A 13,372-nucleotide genomic window follows, 5' to 3' on the forward strand; every position below is an offset into this window, starting at 1 on the left:
ATTCTGACAAACATTATTTGATTGGTTTATATACGGCGGGTTCTTCGGCAATTGGCTTAAAGCAATGAGCTCGTGTTCGTAGCATTCGAACCTAATATCACGACTGTTTACATTTAGATTAGGTTCTCCAACGCTCAGTGTAAATTAATTTGATTCATTTTTCATATAAACTTGTCTACAAATCTCATTACAAATTTTGATCATCATTATTTGATTGTGATATGATTAGCTGGGGCCAGGCTCCTGACACGCTCGGCACTGTCCGAATAAATATTCTCGTTCTGTCCGCGATTTTAACTCCTCTGTCCTCCTGTACGTGGCGCTATGCGCAGTTTAATTTGAAAAGGACAACATACTACAGAGAGTGAGTGAAATAGTATCACGGTTACAGCAGAGATGAGTAGGGAGATTGCCAATGAGCCTGTTTTTGGTGGTCTCAATTTTTTTCGCTAAAGCGGCGCGCCGAAACCAGAAAAAAATGGAGAACACCAAAAACAGGCTCATTGGCAATCTCCCTACTCATCTCTGCCCGGAGTATGAGAAGAAAGCTACTAGCGCCACGTGTGGCGAAATTTCGTGACGAAGACGACGGACGTTCGGAGAACCGACCTGATCTGATCAGTTTCTGTCAGGGGGGCTAACTGGGGTAAAGAGTATTTACGCTACTCTTAATGCTTCAAAAATTGTCCGATTTTGAACTACGAATTTTCATTAGATTCTTTAACTATTTTATTGAGTATCAATTACTAAAAAAAGCGGCATTATGGACACGGTGATTAAAATAAACAATCAGACTATTGGAAGAGATAAAATAATCAGGTTAGTCGTTCGATCTATATGAGAATAGGACATGTCGAGCGACGCCACATTCCTTATTTTGGAACTAGACTTTGTGACGCGTCATATGAAAAATCCCTAGATTATAAACACGGTCGATCAATTTTTATCAATCAAACGATGACTTTTATAAATATGGCAAAAATACAATTGCACTAATTTTTGTTGACAGATTATTGCAGTATGGGAGCAGAGCTTGTTGGTATTATGCACAAAATGGTCATAGTTCAACACATTCCATTGATGTTCTCAAAAGTTTGGAATATACCTTTAGCTCTTTTAGAAAATGTACACTTTCTTAAAATATTCCACCTTTAAATATTGAAATCTGATATTTACGTTCATTCATATCTTATTGATTCCAGTATTACGCATGGGAACATTCTTGGATTCATTATACTCTGCATTGAAGATTATGAAGTATCCAGACTTAATAGTGAGGGTGACTTTGACAATGTCCAAGATTTCAAATGCTTTGTTCCTTCTGGCTGATCATATTATCTGGATAGGTAGAGCTGGTGTTTTTCAGGTCAATATTGAAAAATGGTCCAATGTAGCAAACAGGTACTGGTTGATGACCATAATCATGAACCTTGTCAGAGATGTCTATGAGATTGTTCAAATTATAGAACGTAAAAGCATGTCTTCACGTAACAGAACAAGTCTGACTTTACAAAATAATATCCTGCAACAGTGTTACTATATTCTCCGGGTCGAAGATCATAAAGATGTTCTAGTAGATTTTGTCAAAAATGGGTGTGACCTTTTTATTCCACTGACAGCTCTAGGATATACCAGACTCAGTCCTGGGGTAATTGGTCTACTTGGTTTCATCTCATCAGCAGTGGGATTATATAGCTTAGTTTATCCCATGACAAAACTAAGTCCATCTTAATTAAGAAAAAAAAAAAAAAAACTAATTCCTAATGTTTAAGCTTATCCTAGTCTCCTTTTAATACTTTAGAAACATGGTTTATTATCGTATATTAGGTACGACGCGACTGGTTTAATTAAATTGTATCATGGTATTTTTCAATATATTCTAACGACGGGAACGGGTTCGAGATAGATTAGTTGTTCTTGGTTTTTTACTCTGATATAAACTTTATAATGAGTAATGCAGGCACTGATGAACAGTCAATGACATCATAATATTGCTATATGAATATTCAGTTACTTGAGTAAGATTCAAAACGTGGCAGTTACTAGACGGTTACAATTGATTGTTATGTAAAATAAATAAATTTAATACATTTATATTTGATTTAATTCTGATCTGAGTTAAAGTTCCAGTCACTTCTTTTTTTTTATCTACTTGACTTATTATTTGTGATGTCATCTTTGGAATATCTGCGATTTGTGATATTTTCTGCAATGTAAGTATATTTCTAAAACAAAATTATTGTTACAAAAATAATACGTTTTAATTAACTTTAGCCTTTCCCTTGTTCTGACGGAAAGTCCATGCAAATTATCCAATTCCAAATTGAGACAATGGACTCAACCAATGTATCAAACTTCGATAAATCGACCATTGTTGCAGGAAACTGGTAATTGATATACATTTTCTGTAGAAAATTGTAGTGTGCAGTTTTTAAAATATGGAATGATTATTTATAGTAACGACAATTGTCAACGTGTCATTGACAATGGAGAAGATGACAATTTTGGATCCGACTACTATGGTATACCAAAAAGTCTATAAATTCAATTGGATTTATGGATAAAGAATTTTGCATTGTTTTTTTAAATGATAGGTAGTTGAATATCAATTGGCAATGACGCAAAAGTGGCAGGATCATCGATTAGCACCGGATGACGAGACCAGAAAATTGGCAGTAATGGGTGCTATTTGGCAACCAAAAATTACGTTTGCTACTACCGATATGACTATTGTCAAAGATTCTACACAATTTTGGCGTGGTACTTCAAATGGGAGTGTCATATATAGCGAAAAATATTCTGTAAAGTCAGATTGTTCGATGGACATGAAAAAATATCCTTTCGACACTCAAAAGTGCATTCTCAAAATTAGCTCCTGTAAGTAAACAATATCAACTAATAAGTAATGTGAAATGTCGGCTGTGTAGATACACATGGAATTGCAGGAGAACATCCTGTCAGAATGTCGACGTTGTAGTTAACTCCATCTCGTTTTCACCTGGCCGCTTGGTCGACATCCTGACAAGATATTCTCCTGCAATTCCGTAAATATCAACTAGTATACATATATTCTAGAATTACAAGATCAGATATCAATAATAATAGATTCACAAGTTATATGCTATTTGGTTGTGAAGTAAAAATTGTCAAAAATATGTAAATTGTCTGTAAATTATATTAACAATACAAATTCATTCTGTGTTCGTGTAACTATTAAAAATTAGTGAAATTATTTGCAGATAGATTTACTTTGGACGAGGTCAATTTAAAATGGGATATGCATGAAGCAGTGATGGTAAAGAATATGAAAAATTCAACATCATTTAAATTATTTAAAATAATAAGTGACGAAAATGTTGATTATCGAGATTCAGGAAACTTCAGTGTCTTAGTAGCGGAATTTTTCATTTCTCGAAACAGCCGTCATGTTATATTAACATCTATGGTACCCAGTATTATATTGGTTATTGTATCATATAGTGTTTTTTGGTTGGAAGGGTCAGGTATGTTGATTAATTAAGTTTTACTATAAATTATTAAACTATTAATTATCATTTCAGCAATAAACTCGCGTGTCACTTTATGTATTTTTGCAATTGCTGGTCTTCTTTATCTCCATGTTTTAACCAGCTGTACTGTAATTTGTATCGATTGCATCAAAGCGCTTGATATCTGGTTTGGAATATGTACAATTTTTACTTTATTACCTTTATTGGAAAGCATCATAGTAAGCACATTACATACATTCCATGTGAACAAAGAGGTGCGTTAATTATACCAATAACAAATGGAATAGAGAAATTAAATTTATCTTTGCTTATTATTTTAGGATATAATGTTGGAATTTGAAATAAATGAAGGTCTCAAGATGTATGCTACCTGGATAGATAAGATTTTACGTTTACTTCATCCAGTTGGATTTCTAAGTTGTGTGTTTCTTTTCCACATAGTGTTCATACAGGACTGAGTTTTGGTATGTTTTAGTATTTTTAAATTAATGTAGATAGTAATTATTATTTTAATGATATATTATGTATTAATACTCACTGTCAAAGATGTAAGGAATGAAATTCTTACTTCAATCCTAATATCTCCAGCATCCATTATCAGAATTCTTAATTTTATTATACTTGTACCACCTGTTTGGATATAAATTCCTGGTCTCTGTCCCACAATGTTTCACATATCCAATTTAATTGATACGAACAATCAAATATTTCTGGTCTGGTGACAGATTTGTGGGTGTCAATTCTGATGATTTTAACTTTCCATTTTTCTTCAAATTCATTAACTTGAGTGTCGGTTACAGCTAGTGATGACCAGGCACGGTATCTAAGACATAGGATAATAAGTTATGTTTGCTTCTGATTTAAATTTGTTACAAATATTTACTTACTTTGTTCCAATTACAATATTGCCAGGTTTTTCTGCAATGGCACTCATAGAATTCATAAGTTGCGGTACATCGTTGAAGCTACTCGCATCATCAAAGGAAAAAACGGTACACACAGCATCCACCTTATCTTTACACGCCTGGTGTAAAATGACACTTATTTACAGAAGTTGTTTTTAAACAAAAAGGAATAAAGATATTTTGCAATGTATCAATTATGCGATCCTAATACATACAAACTTACTGGTAAAATATGATTGTACTTCTTAATGCTGTTTTCAGATGTATCCCAGAAATGTAATTTAAAGAGGACTACTTTGTCCCAAATTTTCACTGGCCAATATATTGTTGTTTTTTTGATACCATTAGTTTCAAAATAGCCACTATATCCAACATTTCCAGCCAAACGAGATACTACTGAAGTTTTACCAACGCCTGATCTACCAATTATAAATATCTTGTATGTAACTTCTTCAATGGAAGATGGTAATGGTGGCCTTTCGAGAATACCTAAAAGTAAAATTATACAATTGATACAATGAAGTAGTATTTGATCTTATTTATTAGAACATGACCATATAATATACCATAAAACCGTCTTTTATTGGTAGATCTGTTATAGAAATGATGCAAAAGAGATTCTCCTTCAGTCGAATTTAACCAGTTCATACTAATGGCATTACTCATGTTGATGCTACAAGTTTATAATACATTTAATTTCATCGATAAAGAAGTTAAACAAGATAATATAAATCAAGTAAAGATATTTATATAATTCAGATAGATTTGGACAGGAAGATTATAGAATCTTGTCCCATATTTGCAATCTAACTACAGTTGGATGCATATGAGAAGCGATAAGATAACATTACTTCGATGTATCAAGTGATACGATAAAGAATTAGTAGTCAATGGTCCTTTGTTTGAAGGGAGGAATATGGCTGTGAAGCTAGATAGCTTATCTGTTAAAATGAAACGTATGTCAGAACTAGTCAAAGTATAATTCATACAAGTCACAGAAGTCACAGCATAAAATCTTTAATTCAAACAAGATTGTGTGCTATGGTGATAGGTTAGGTCCTTCTGCAAAGTGATCAGTCAAAAGGCGAATAAACTGTGTTTGGCAACAATAGTGTCGACTATTACGTTAATAAAATGGAGTTACCAACGAACAACGAACTTTCTGTTGATAACGACATTGCGAAATATGGTTTTAAAGTAAGACTCGACCATGAATTTCCAGAGAAATGGTTACCAATTAAGCGACCGCGTCTACGACAATTGCCGCATCTTTTACCACTGGGTTTAAGGTAAGTCATGTAATAGAAACATTTGAATTACTTTATGTATTTTGTTCCATTTATTTTCTACGCCCTACTGTCAGCTTGTATATGTATTTATTACTTTTGAGATTATATTGGCGTCTGCTACCGTATCGATTCTACTATTTATCAAACGTTGAACATAATAATTAGTTGATACGTTAATAGAATTTTATGCATTAGTGAGCAAATTGCTTGTGGAAAAACATTTTGTCGTTTAATAGTAATTTAGTCTTTTACAAGTGATATTCTCTCTATGGAATATTGTCTATTTGTGTATTATCAAAGATACTGGGAACAAAGGTGGCAAATAATGGATAACTTAGTTGATATCTTATTGTATGTACAATGTACATACACAGCTTAATACAAAACTATTGATAACCATCTATAACGTAAATGATGGAAACATCCATTAAAAAGTATTCGTTAGAAACAAATTATTAGATAAGTAGGTCTAATACTTTTTTATACTATATATCTGTACAAATTCAATTAACATTTTAAATGGTAGTTCATAAATATTGTCAATAAAAAGTTTTTAAAGAAATGGAAACCGTAAACGGTCATCTTGAATTTTCAATCATTAAAATATGAAATATATCATTCATGATAGTATCAAAAGTAAAACGAATTTGACAGATATACATATATATAATTGACTGTTCATTCTATAATGTTTGTGCGACGTCCTCAGTCCCTCCACGACCAGACCGGGAATTATAAAAAATAGCCTATGCGACAAATTGTACCATTTGGAGTGCAGTACTATCTCGCTATAAGCTAACGTTAGGTACAGTAAGGGAATAGGATTCTAAGAAATTCGTTGCTCGAGTGTTCCCCCGCTACTGCGCGGCAAGTTTAGAAATCGCGTGTGCGAGTGGTGTCCGTGAGCATCGCCACTCCATGTTCCAAGCGAATCACAGGGTGCATTCGACTTGGGCGCTTATGGGCTTTTAGCGCTCACGCTTATGAGCAGTTGTATACCCCGTTGAAGTTGGATTGTATGCGCTTTACAAGCTCATGCTATCACCGTTCGACTTGGCGCAACTTGGCGTTGTATGTTAAAAAAGTAATCAATATGAACGAGAAGAGAACATTGTTGGCGAGATGTTTCAGATAATTAATAATGAAACTGATAATGATGACGATTTTGATATAATAAAAAGTAACAATGATGAAGAGATTGAATGGAAGTGTTGTTCCATACTGTTGTAAAGTAGTTTAGAAAAAATGTCCGTGTCCGCGCGCGCGCGCGCGTGTGTGTGTGTGTGTGCAGGGCTTCGAAAATTCAATTGCCTCTTACTCAGTAACCGTTAGAACGTTTGGACTGAAATGTGGCACGCAAGTAAAGTAGATATCCCTTTTTAAATGTTGCGACTTTTAATGAAATATATGCAGCCATTCAGATTTTATGTCATTTAAAATTTTTTGAAAAAAGGGCGTGGTCGCTCTAACTTTCGTAAAGTTTCGACGATCTAGCTAAATAGTTCTTCATAACTGAAGATACGTTCAATGTTGTTTGGCATTGAATTTCGACAAGATCGCTAAAGCGGTTCAGATTTTACGTGGTTTTGAAATTTTCAAAAAATTATCGTTATTGCATCAGCTTCCGCAAAATTTAAGGAAGTGAGCCAAAACTTTGTACATAATGAAAATATGATGCAACCGTGTTTGTTACGGTGTTTCATAGCCGTGTGTAACGTGGCTAGTTTTTTTTAGATTATACATTTTTTATTTTTTATTCCTGTAAGTACCAAAGTTCAACTGTACATAACTCGCGAAAATAAATCAAAAAACTTCCTCATAGTGGAGGCTTTGTCAACGAAGGAAAAGAATCAAGAAGCAAAGTGTAAGATTCTACTTTGCATCATTGTGATAGAAAAAACCAAGTAAAATAATGAGGAAGCAAATTGCAAGGTTCTACTTGGCACCCTTGTTTTTTTAAACACTTTATAACATTTCCTGGTCTACGTCACTTCGATGACCCCAATGCTGTGCTCCGCGGATCCTTTGGGCGCCATTTCTAATCCGCAGCAGGTCAACTTCGCGAGTGCTCTCGACCGGTTCTTCCCGCTAGCTCTTAATCAAACCATAGTAGAGGGGAATCAGTCGACCTTTCCGAAATAAATAATACGGTGGGATTTAACTGTAACAATTGCGATTTATTCTATCTAGGAATACTAGTACAGTTGGGTGGCATGTACAAGCGCGACTCTATACAATTCTAACAATTAACGCGGTCTCGGAGGTCGTTTGTGTTGTTGGTGGGCCGTCCCGCGGACGCCACGTTACAACGTATATCTCAGAAACTTTTAAAGACTTCTTCAATTTTCCTTTTAGTTTGACACAGAATAGTTCAAACTTGTCTTACAAAAAAGAATGCAATATTAATTAGCCGCCGAGACGTTCAAAGTCGAAATGGCTGTGGTCTCCCAGACCAAATCTGTATAACTAACAGGCGGATTTTCATGTCTGTACGCGAAAGATTAGGTTGCGCGCGATTTGAGCGGCACGGTCGCTCTAATGGGTTATAGGGCGATGAACAAATAATTTATTCTATTGGAATGTCGTTACTCTTCTGCTTGCACAGATAATATAGCTGACGATGTCTAGTATTTTGCTAATGGTATAGTACTTGCTGTGCATGAAATCTAAATATACTTCAAATTAAGTACAGGATATTATTGTTTCTTTAACGAAAGCAATTTTGAAATTAAAACTCGCTCTTGGATAAGTAACGAAATCCTGACGTGACTATATCTTCGCGAACAAATGTATACTTCTAAAGTAAAAAATAAAAGTTTGTGTTATTAACGATTTTCATGACTCTAAATTCAAAATAACTGTGGGAGGATTTTAGTTCTCTTAATCTGGAAATGGTCACGCTTTTATTGTACTCCAATTGAAAAGCATTGGGTGAGAGAGCTCAGACACCCGCGCGTCTACTTCCGAGTTGAAGTAAACTAATACGATTATTCGTGAATTTTTTGGCTTTCAGATACTGGTCGTACTATAATAAAATAGTAAAGGATGGTCGTATACCGCTTATGGATTATATGAAAATGCCAATCGGCTTGCAGATGTACGGTGAGTTGTGCTGATAAGAGTGGCCGTCATTTATACGAGATACTGTGTAAAAATGGTAGTATGTCTAAATAAAAGATATCAGAAGGGGTTAGCAAAAAAGAAAAATAATATAAAAAATTGGAAATAAAAAAGTGGAATCACAGTGAAACAAAACCGACAGCCTAGCAGAAGTCGTTAAAGACAACGCGGGCCATAAAACGATATAAATCATTTTTATAGGTGCTCCGATAGGCGGTATCGGTGGCGGGACTATTGGTCGTGGTTTTAGGGGTGAATTTTGCCGTTATGCACTGCGTCCTGGACAGTATCAATACCATACAATAATACCAAACCAGTTCATAGTAACCATTAGAGATGTCGAAGGCAACACGATTTATCATCAAGTACTGTCCACGCACAAGTGAGCGTCTATTTTTAGGTTATAATGGTCCCTTTCAGTTTTATAAAGTTACAAGCGTTATTTGGTACTTGACGTCTGCACGGATACTTATAAAGAATTATTTATGTTGAATCAGGAAACCGAAAATATTAAAGTCGTGGAAATGGCATTTCGATGGCACTAAAGCAAGATATACATCACTTTATCCAAGATCCTGGACTGAGTATGATCTGGATGAAGTTTCCGTGAAATTGATTTGCCGTCAAGTGTCGCCAGTTATTCCTCACAATTATAAGGATAGCTCCTTGCCGTGTGCAGTATTTATCTGGGACGTGATTAATAATTCAGGAAAAGATCTGAATATTGCTATTACTTTTACATTTCAAAGTGGCACTGGTGATAATACTGATAACGAAGGTAGAAAATGGTTTAACTTACGTTTCGTGTTGTTGCGTTTACTGATGAAATAAAATGAATGAATTTTAGTGAACAAATGGACTGAATATTTTGAAACTGATAATGTCTCTGGTGTCATGATACATCAAAAGATTCACGAGATGAATTGTACGTATGCCATAAGTTCACGGGCGAAGAATGGGATTGAAAATTCTCGTGTTCTCAGTTTCGATCCAATGAGTAATGGCGAGAGCTTATGGCGCGAACTTGAGGACAATGGAAAATTCGAAGAGAAAACTTTACGAGCTTCTCCGAAAACCGGTGCGTATTTATTTGTTGTATTCAAAAGTTCCTAGATAAAATTTGTCAATGATTTTTCGTATTATTTTCAGGACATCCAATTGCTGCTGCAGTTAGTGCCCGTACATTGGTCAAAGATGGCAGCACTAGTGTACTCGAATTCTCTTTAGTCTGGGACATGCCAAAGATACATTTTCATTACAAGATGCGCGAATATCTCAAATATTATACGAAATTTTTTTACGAACCTGAAGGATCAGCTGCTCCATTGATTTCTCAGTACGCGCTCAGCAATTATCGACAGTGGGAAAGGGAAATATGCAATTGGCAACGTAACGTCCTCGAGGATCAGCAACTACCTGATTGGTACAAGAGTGCACTTTTTAACGAGCTATATTACGTCGCTGATGGTGGTACAATTTGGTTAAGGAGCGACGAAACTGACAATTTTCCAGCCACGGATCCACGGTACAAAAAATACAGATTTTATTCTGCAATATTTCTTACCGCTGTGTTAATAACGTACACACAAAATTGTTGATACAATCTCAGAGAATCTAATAATTTTCCAGTGCTATGTCCCATGCGGTTTTCGTTATAAGATTTTGTTAAATAACGAATATCAAACTGGCACATTTTCGCGCTCGATTTAACTTTGTCCGTGCTTTAATCTGACTTGGCGAAATCCCGCGAACCGTGTAAATGAAACTTGCTAAATTGTACGAAGTAAAATAGCATCCAGTGGGTGTTTTGCGAGAGAAAAAGTTTCCTTTCAGTGGAATTTGCACATTAGTGACATCTTGCGTACTCATGAGGAACTGCCAGAATGTAAATCCGGCCCAAGATAATTTGTTCAATTTTAACATTGCAGTTATTAGAGACTTGACTCAATTTTGTTACATGTCATATATTTTAAGATTAGTAAAGATAAGAACACCATTTAACAGATGACAACTTAATTCATCCTTCACTCTTGTTTCTCAGCAAGTAAATGTATAAGAATCTAATGAAAAACATTCAATGTAAATCATAGCAATTTTTATTTTAATCTTCCATCCATTGCTTAACTTAGTTTTTTAAAAATAGAATTGAAGAGCCTTAGATAATTTTTATTTATTTCAATCTTTTGAATTTGTGGATCGACTATATCTTATAATTATATATTATAACATATCTGGAAGTACTGAAACGGCACGTTAAATCTTTGAAATTTCTCACTAGATTTAAAAGTATAAAAAGTATATTTGCAACATGCACTACAGTACTCAGAACAGTACACTTCCATATCAGTTTTGAAGTAAGGAAATCCAATTTGTACTCCACTTTTGCATTAGTAAAATTCTTTAACTATATTATAGTTTATATATAATACATTTTTCATTAAAAAAAAAACATTTTGTTTCCATTACTTAATCCAGATCCGAATATGGTCGCTTCGCTTATCTTGAAGGTCAAGAATATAGAATGTACAATACGTATGACGTACATTTTTATGCCGCTTTTGCACTGGTCCAATTATGGCCGCATCTTCAAAACTGTATACAATATGAACTTCGTGACAACGTTCACATGGAAATTGAGACCAGATGGACAACCCTGTATGAGGGTGTAATACAGGCACGTAAATTGAAAGGAACAGTACCTCATGACATGGGTGATCCTGGTAGGTGACTATTAATAAAAATAATATTATACAAATAAAAAATGTGATACTTGACTATGGTTTTGGCATTGTTTTATGGCTTTTTCTAATTGAATGCAGATGAACAAAGGGCAAAATGACACTTGTAGTACTCATAGTGAATTTTTAGCCGTACTGTATGTTATTCGCTGTCAAATTCTTTTAGCGAAAAAATTTGATTTGTATTTTTCACTAGACTATGCGTGTTGTGATACTTTTTATAAGTAGATTTATTTTTAACAGGTGAGGAACCATTCAAACTAATTAACTCATATCCGATTCACGACGTATCCGAGTGGCGGGATCTCAATCCAAAATTTATCTTGAGCTGCTATAGAGATTACGTTATCACAGGGAATTTACAGCTGTTACAGGATTTATGGCCTACTATGATACAGGTTTGTTTAATGTAAAATAGAGAATGTTGAGAAGGATACAAAATTTTGTGTACTTATGCGCAAAATCAAGGTGATTTTTTTCACAATTAAAGTTTAATATTCCTTCTAATTAGATTCTCGAACGATGCCTGACCTGGGATGAAGATGGCGATGGTCTAATTGAAAATGGAGGTTTCCCTGATCAAACTTATGACACTTGGGTCATGAAGGGTCCAAGGTAATGGCCACAAATTATTAGATTGTTAATATGAAGCAATCTAGGGGTCGAAAGCGCTTTTTGAGCTTCCGTCCTTTTAAGTAATCACGTATAAACTGCAGCCCAAAATGCAGAAGTGATGAATTCGCACGGGAAATTTATTAATCTTTTTGTCGAGTAATGTCACATGGTTATATAAGATTTGACACGTCTGTGTCATTGTTGTGACAGTATAAAAAATTCAATCTATTTATTGCTTTTGTTCTTTATATAGTGCCTATTGCGGTGGTTTATTCCTGGCTGCACTTCATTGTTCTATAGAAATGGCCAAACTTCTTGGACATGATGCCGATGCCAAAAAGTATGAAGAAATTTTGAAAAGGGGAAAGGTTGCTTATCAGGAGAAACTTTGGAATGGTAATGTATATAATAATATTACAACAAAAAAAGTTTGACTCGTGTCAAAAAGTAATAAACACATTATTTTATCGAATAGGACAATATTACAATTTTGATAGCAGCGATTCCGGTCACAGCAAATCGATAATGAGCGATCAACTGTGCGGCCATTGGTTTTTGAGGGCATCTGGTTTTAATTACGAAGTAAGAAAAAATTATAATAATTAAATATTTTGATTGTAAAAGTTGCATTGATATATAATTTTTATTCAAAATCTTTTTTCGGCAGATTTTTCCCGAGGACAGAGTTAAATCTGCGCTTAAAGTTATTTTTGAAAATAATGTCAAAAAGTACAAAAATGGTGAGCAAGGTGCTGTCAATGGTTTCTTACCGACTGGATCGATTGACCGGAAGACATTGCAAAGTGAAGAAATGTGGACCGGAATTACATATGGATTGGCGGCTCTCATGATACACGAAGTGAGTTCCGTTTTCAAGCAGTGGAGAAAAAATGTGTTATTTATCTAATATGATTCAATATTCTGTTTTTTTTTTATGTTACAAAAGGGCATGATCGAAGAAGGTTTCAAAACAGCTGAAGGAGTTTATAGAACTGTATATGAAAAAATTGGAATGGGTTTCGAAACGCCGGAAGCACTTTTTGAAAATAAATTTTATCGTGCAATTGGTTACATGAGGCCTTTGTCAATTTGGGCTATGCATCTGGCATGGGAATCGAGAAAATTAAAAACAATGAAATAATCTATTTCACGTGAATACTGTACTTAGTGAATTTTTTTAGCAACGAGATCTGCTG

The 13,372-nt window shown here is 34.6% G+C and overlaps 4 protein-coding genes across 14 annotated transcripts; 3 read left to right on the forward strand and 1 right to left on the reverse strand.

The window, feature by feature from the left end:
- Window positions 1–28: 28 nt before the first annotated feature.
- On the forward strand, window positions 29–1,781 carry LOC107272539 (peroxisomal membrane protein 11B). Of its 2 annotated transcripts, none has more exons than XM_015749785.2 (3): window positions 29–364; window positions 1,010–1,125; window positions 1,203–1,781. In XM_015749785.2, exons 1-3 carry the CDS (start codon window positions 222–224, stop codon window positions 1,730–1,732), a joined length of 789 nt encoding a protein of 262 aa, XP_015605271.1. In that variant the 5' UTR covers window positions 29–221; the 3' UTR covers window positions 1,733–1,781. The 2 variants fall into 2 exon arrangements, with proteins under 2 accessions (XP_015605271.1, XP_015605281.1); XM_015749795.2 differs by lacking the exon at window positions 29–364 and adding an exon at window positions 475–819.
- A 295-nt stretch (window positions 1,782–2,076) lies between these two features.
- On the forward strand, window positions 2,077–4,604 carry LOC107272502 (glycine receptor subunit beta-type 4). Of its 2 annotated transcripts, none has more exons than XM_025090480.1 (8): window positions 2,077–2,213; window positions 2,275–2,387; window positions 2,458–2,522; window positions 2,595–2,877; window positions 3,225–3,503; window positions 3,561–3,763; window positions 3,830–3,973; window positions 4,422–4,604. In XM_025090480.1, the coding sequence occupies exons 1-7, from the start codon at window positions 2,170–2,172 to the stop codon at window positions 3,965–3,967; spliced, it is 1,125 nt and encodes a 374-aa protein (XP_024946248.1). In that variant the 5' UTR covers window positions 2,077–2,169; the 3' UTR covers window positions 3,968–3,973; window positions 4,422–4,604. The 2 variants fall into 2 exon arrangements, with proteins under 2 accessions (XP_024946248.1, XP_015605205.1); XM_015749719.2 differs by having other exon boundaries at window positions 3,240–3,503.
- Window positions 4,100–9,756, reverse strand: LOC107272520 (REM2- and Rab-like small GTPase 1). 9 transcript variants are annotated; one of them, XM_015749766.2, is made up of 5 exons: window positions 5,735–5,996; window positions 4,981–5,087; window positions 4,630–4,903; window positions 4,397–4,549; window positions 4,100–4,332 (listed from the first exon to the last, which is right to left on the reverse strand). In XM_015749766.2, exons 2-5 carry the CDS (start codon window positions 5,078–5,080, stop codon window positions 4,125–4,127), a joined length of 735 nt encoding a protein of 244 aa, XP_015605252.1. In that variant the 5' UTR covers window positions 5,081–5,087; window positions 5,735–5,996; the 3' UTR covers window positions 4,100–4,124. The 9 variants fall into 9 exon arrangements, with proteins under 9 accessions (XP_015605252.1, XP_015605236.1, XP_015605245.1 ...); XM_015749750.2 differs by having other exon boundaries at window positions 5,649–5,995; XM_015749759.2 differs by lacking the exon at window positions 5,735–5,996 and adding an exon at window positions 5,563–5,686.
- LOC107272453 (non-lysosomal glucosylceramidase) lies at window positions 5,493–13,332 on the forward strand. Its single transcript, XM_015749627.1, has 13 exons — window positions 5,493–5,703; window positions 8,717–8,805; window positions 9,025–9,205; window positions 9,321–9,601; window positions 9,671–9,901; window positions 9,973–10,348; window positions 11,299–11,543; window positions 11,805–11,959; window positions 12,073–12,176; window positions 12,430–12,572; window positions 12,652–12,758; window positions 12,844–13,035; window positions 13,123–13,332. The coding sequence occupies exons 1-13, from the start codon at window positions 5,549–5,551 to the stop codon at window positions 13,315–13,317; spliced, it is 2,454 nt and encodes an 817-aa protein (XP_015605113.1). The 5' UTR covers window positions 5,493–5,548; the 3' UTR covers window positions 13,318–13,332.
- The last annotated feature ends 40 nt before the right edge of the window (window positions 13,333–13,372 follow it).

This window comes from Cephus cinctus, unplaced genomic scaffold (assembly GCF_000341935.2).
Source record: "Cephus cinctus unplaced genomic scaffold, Ccin1 Ccin1_scaffold0087, whole genome shotgun sequence".
Classification (NCBI taxonomy): Eukaryota; Metazoa; Arthropoda; class Insecta; order Hymenoptera; family Cephidae; genus Cephus; species Cephus cinctus.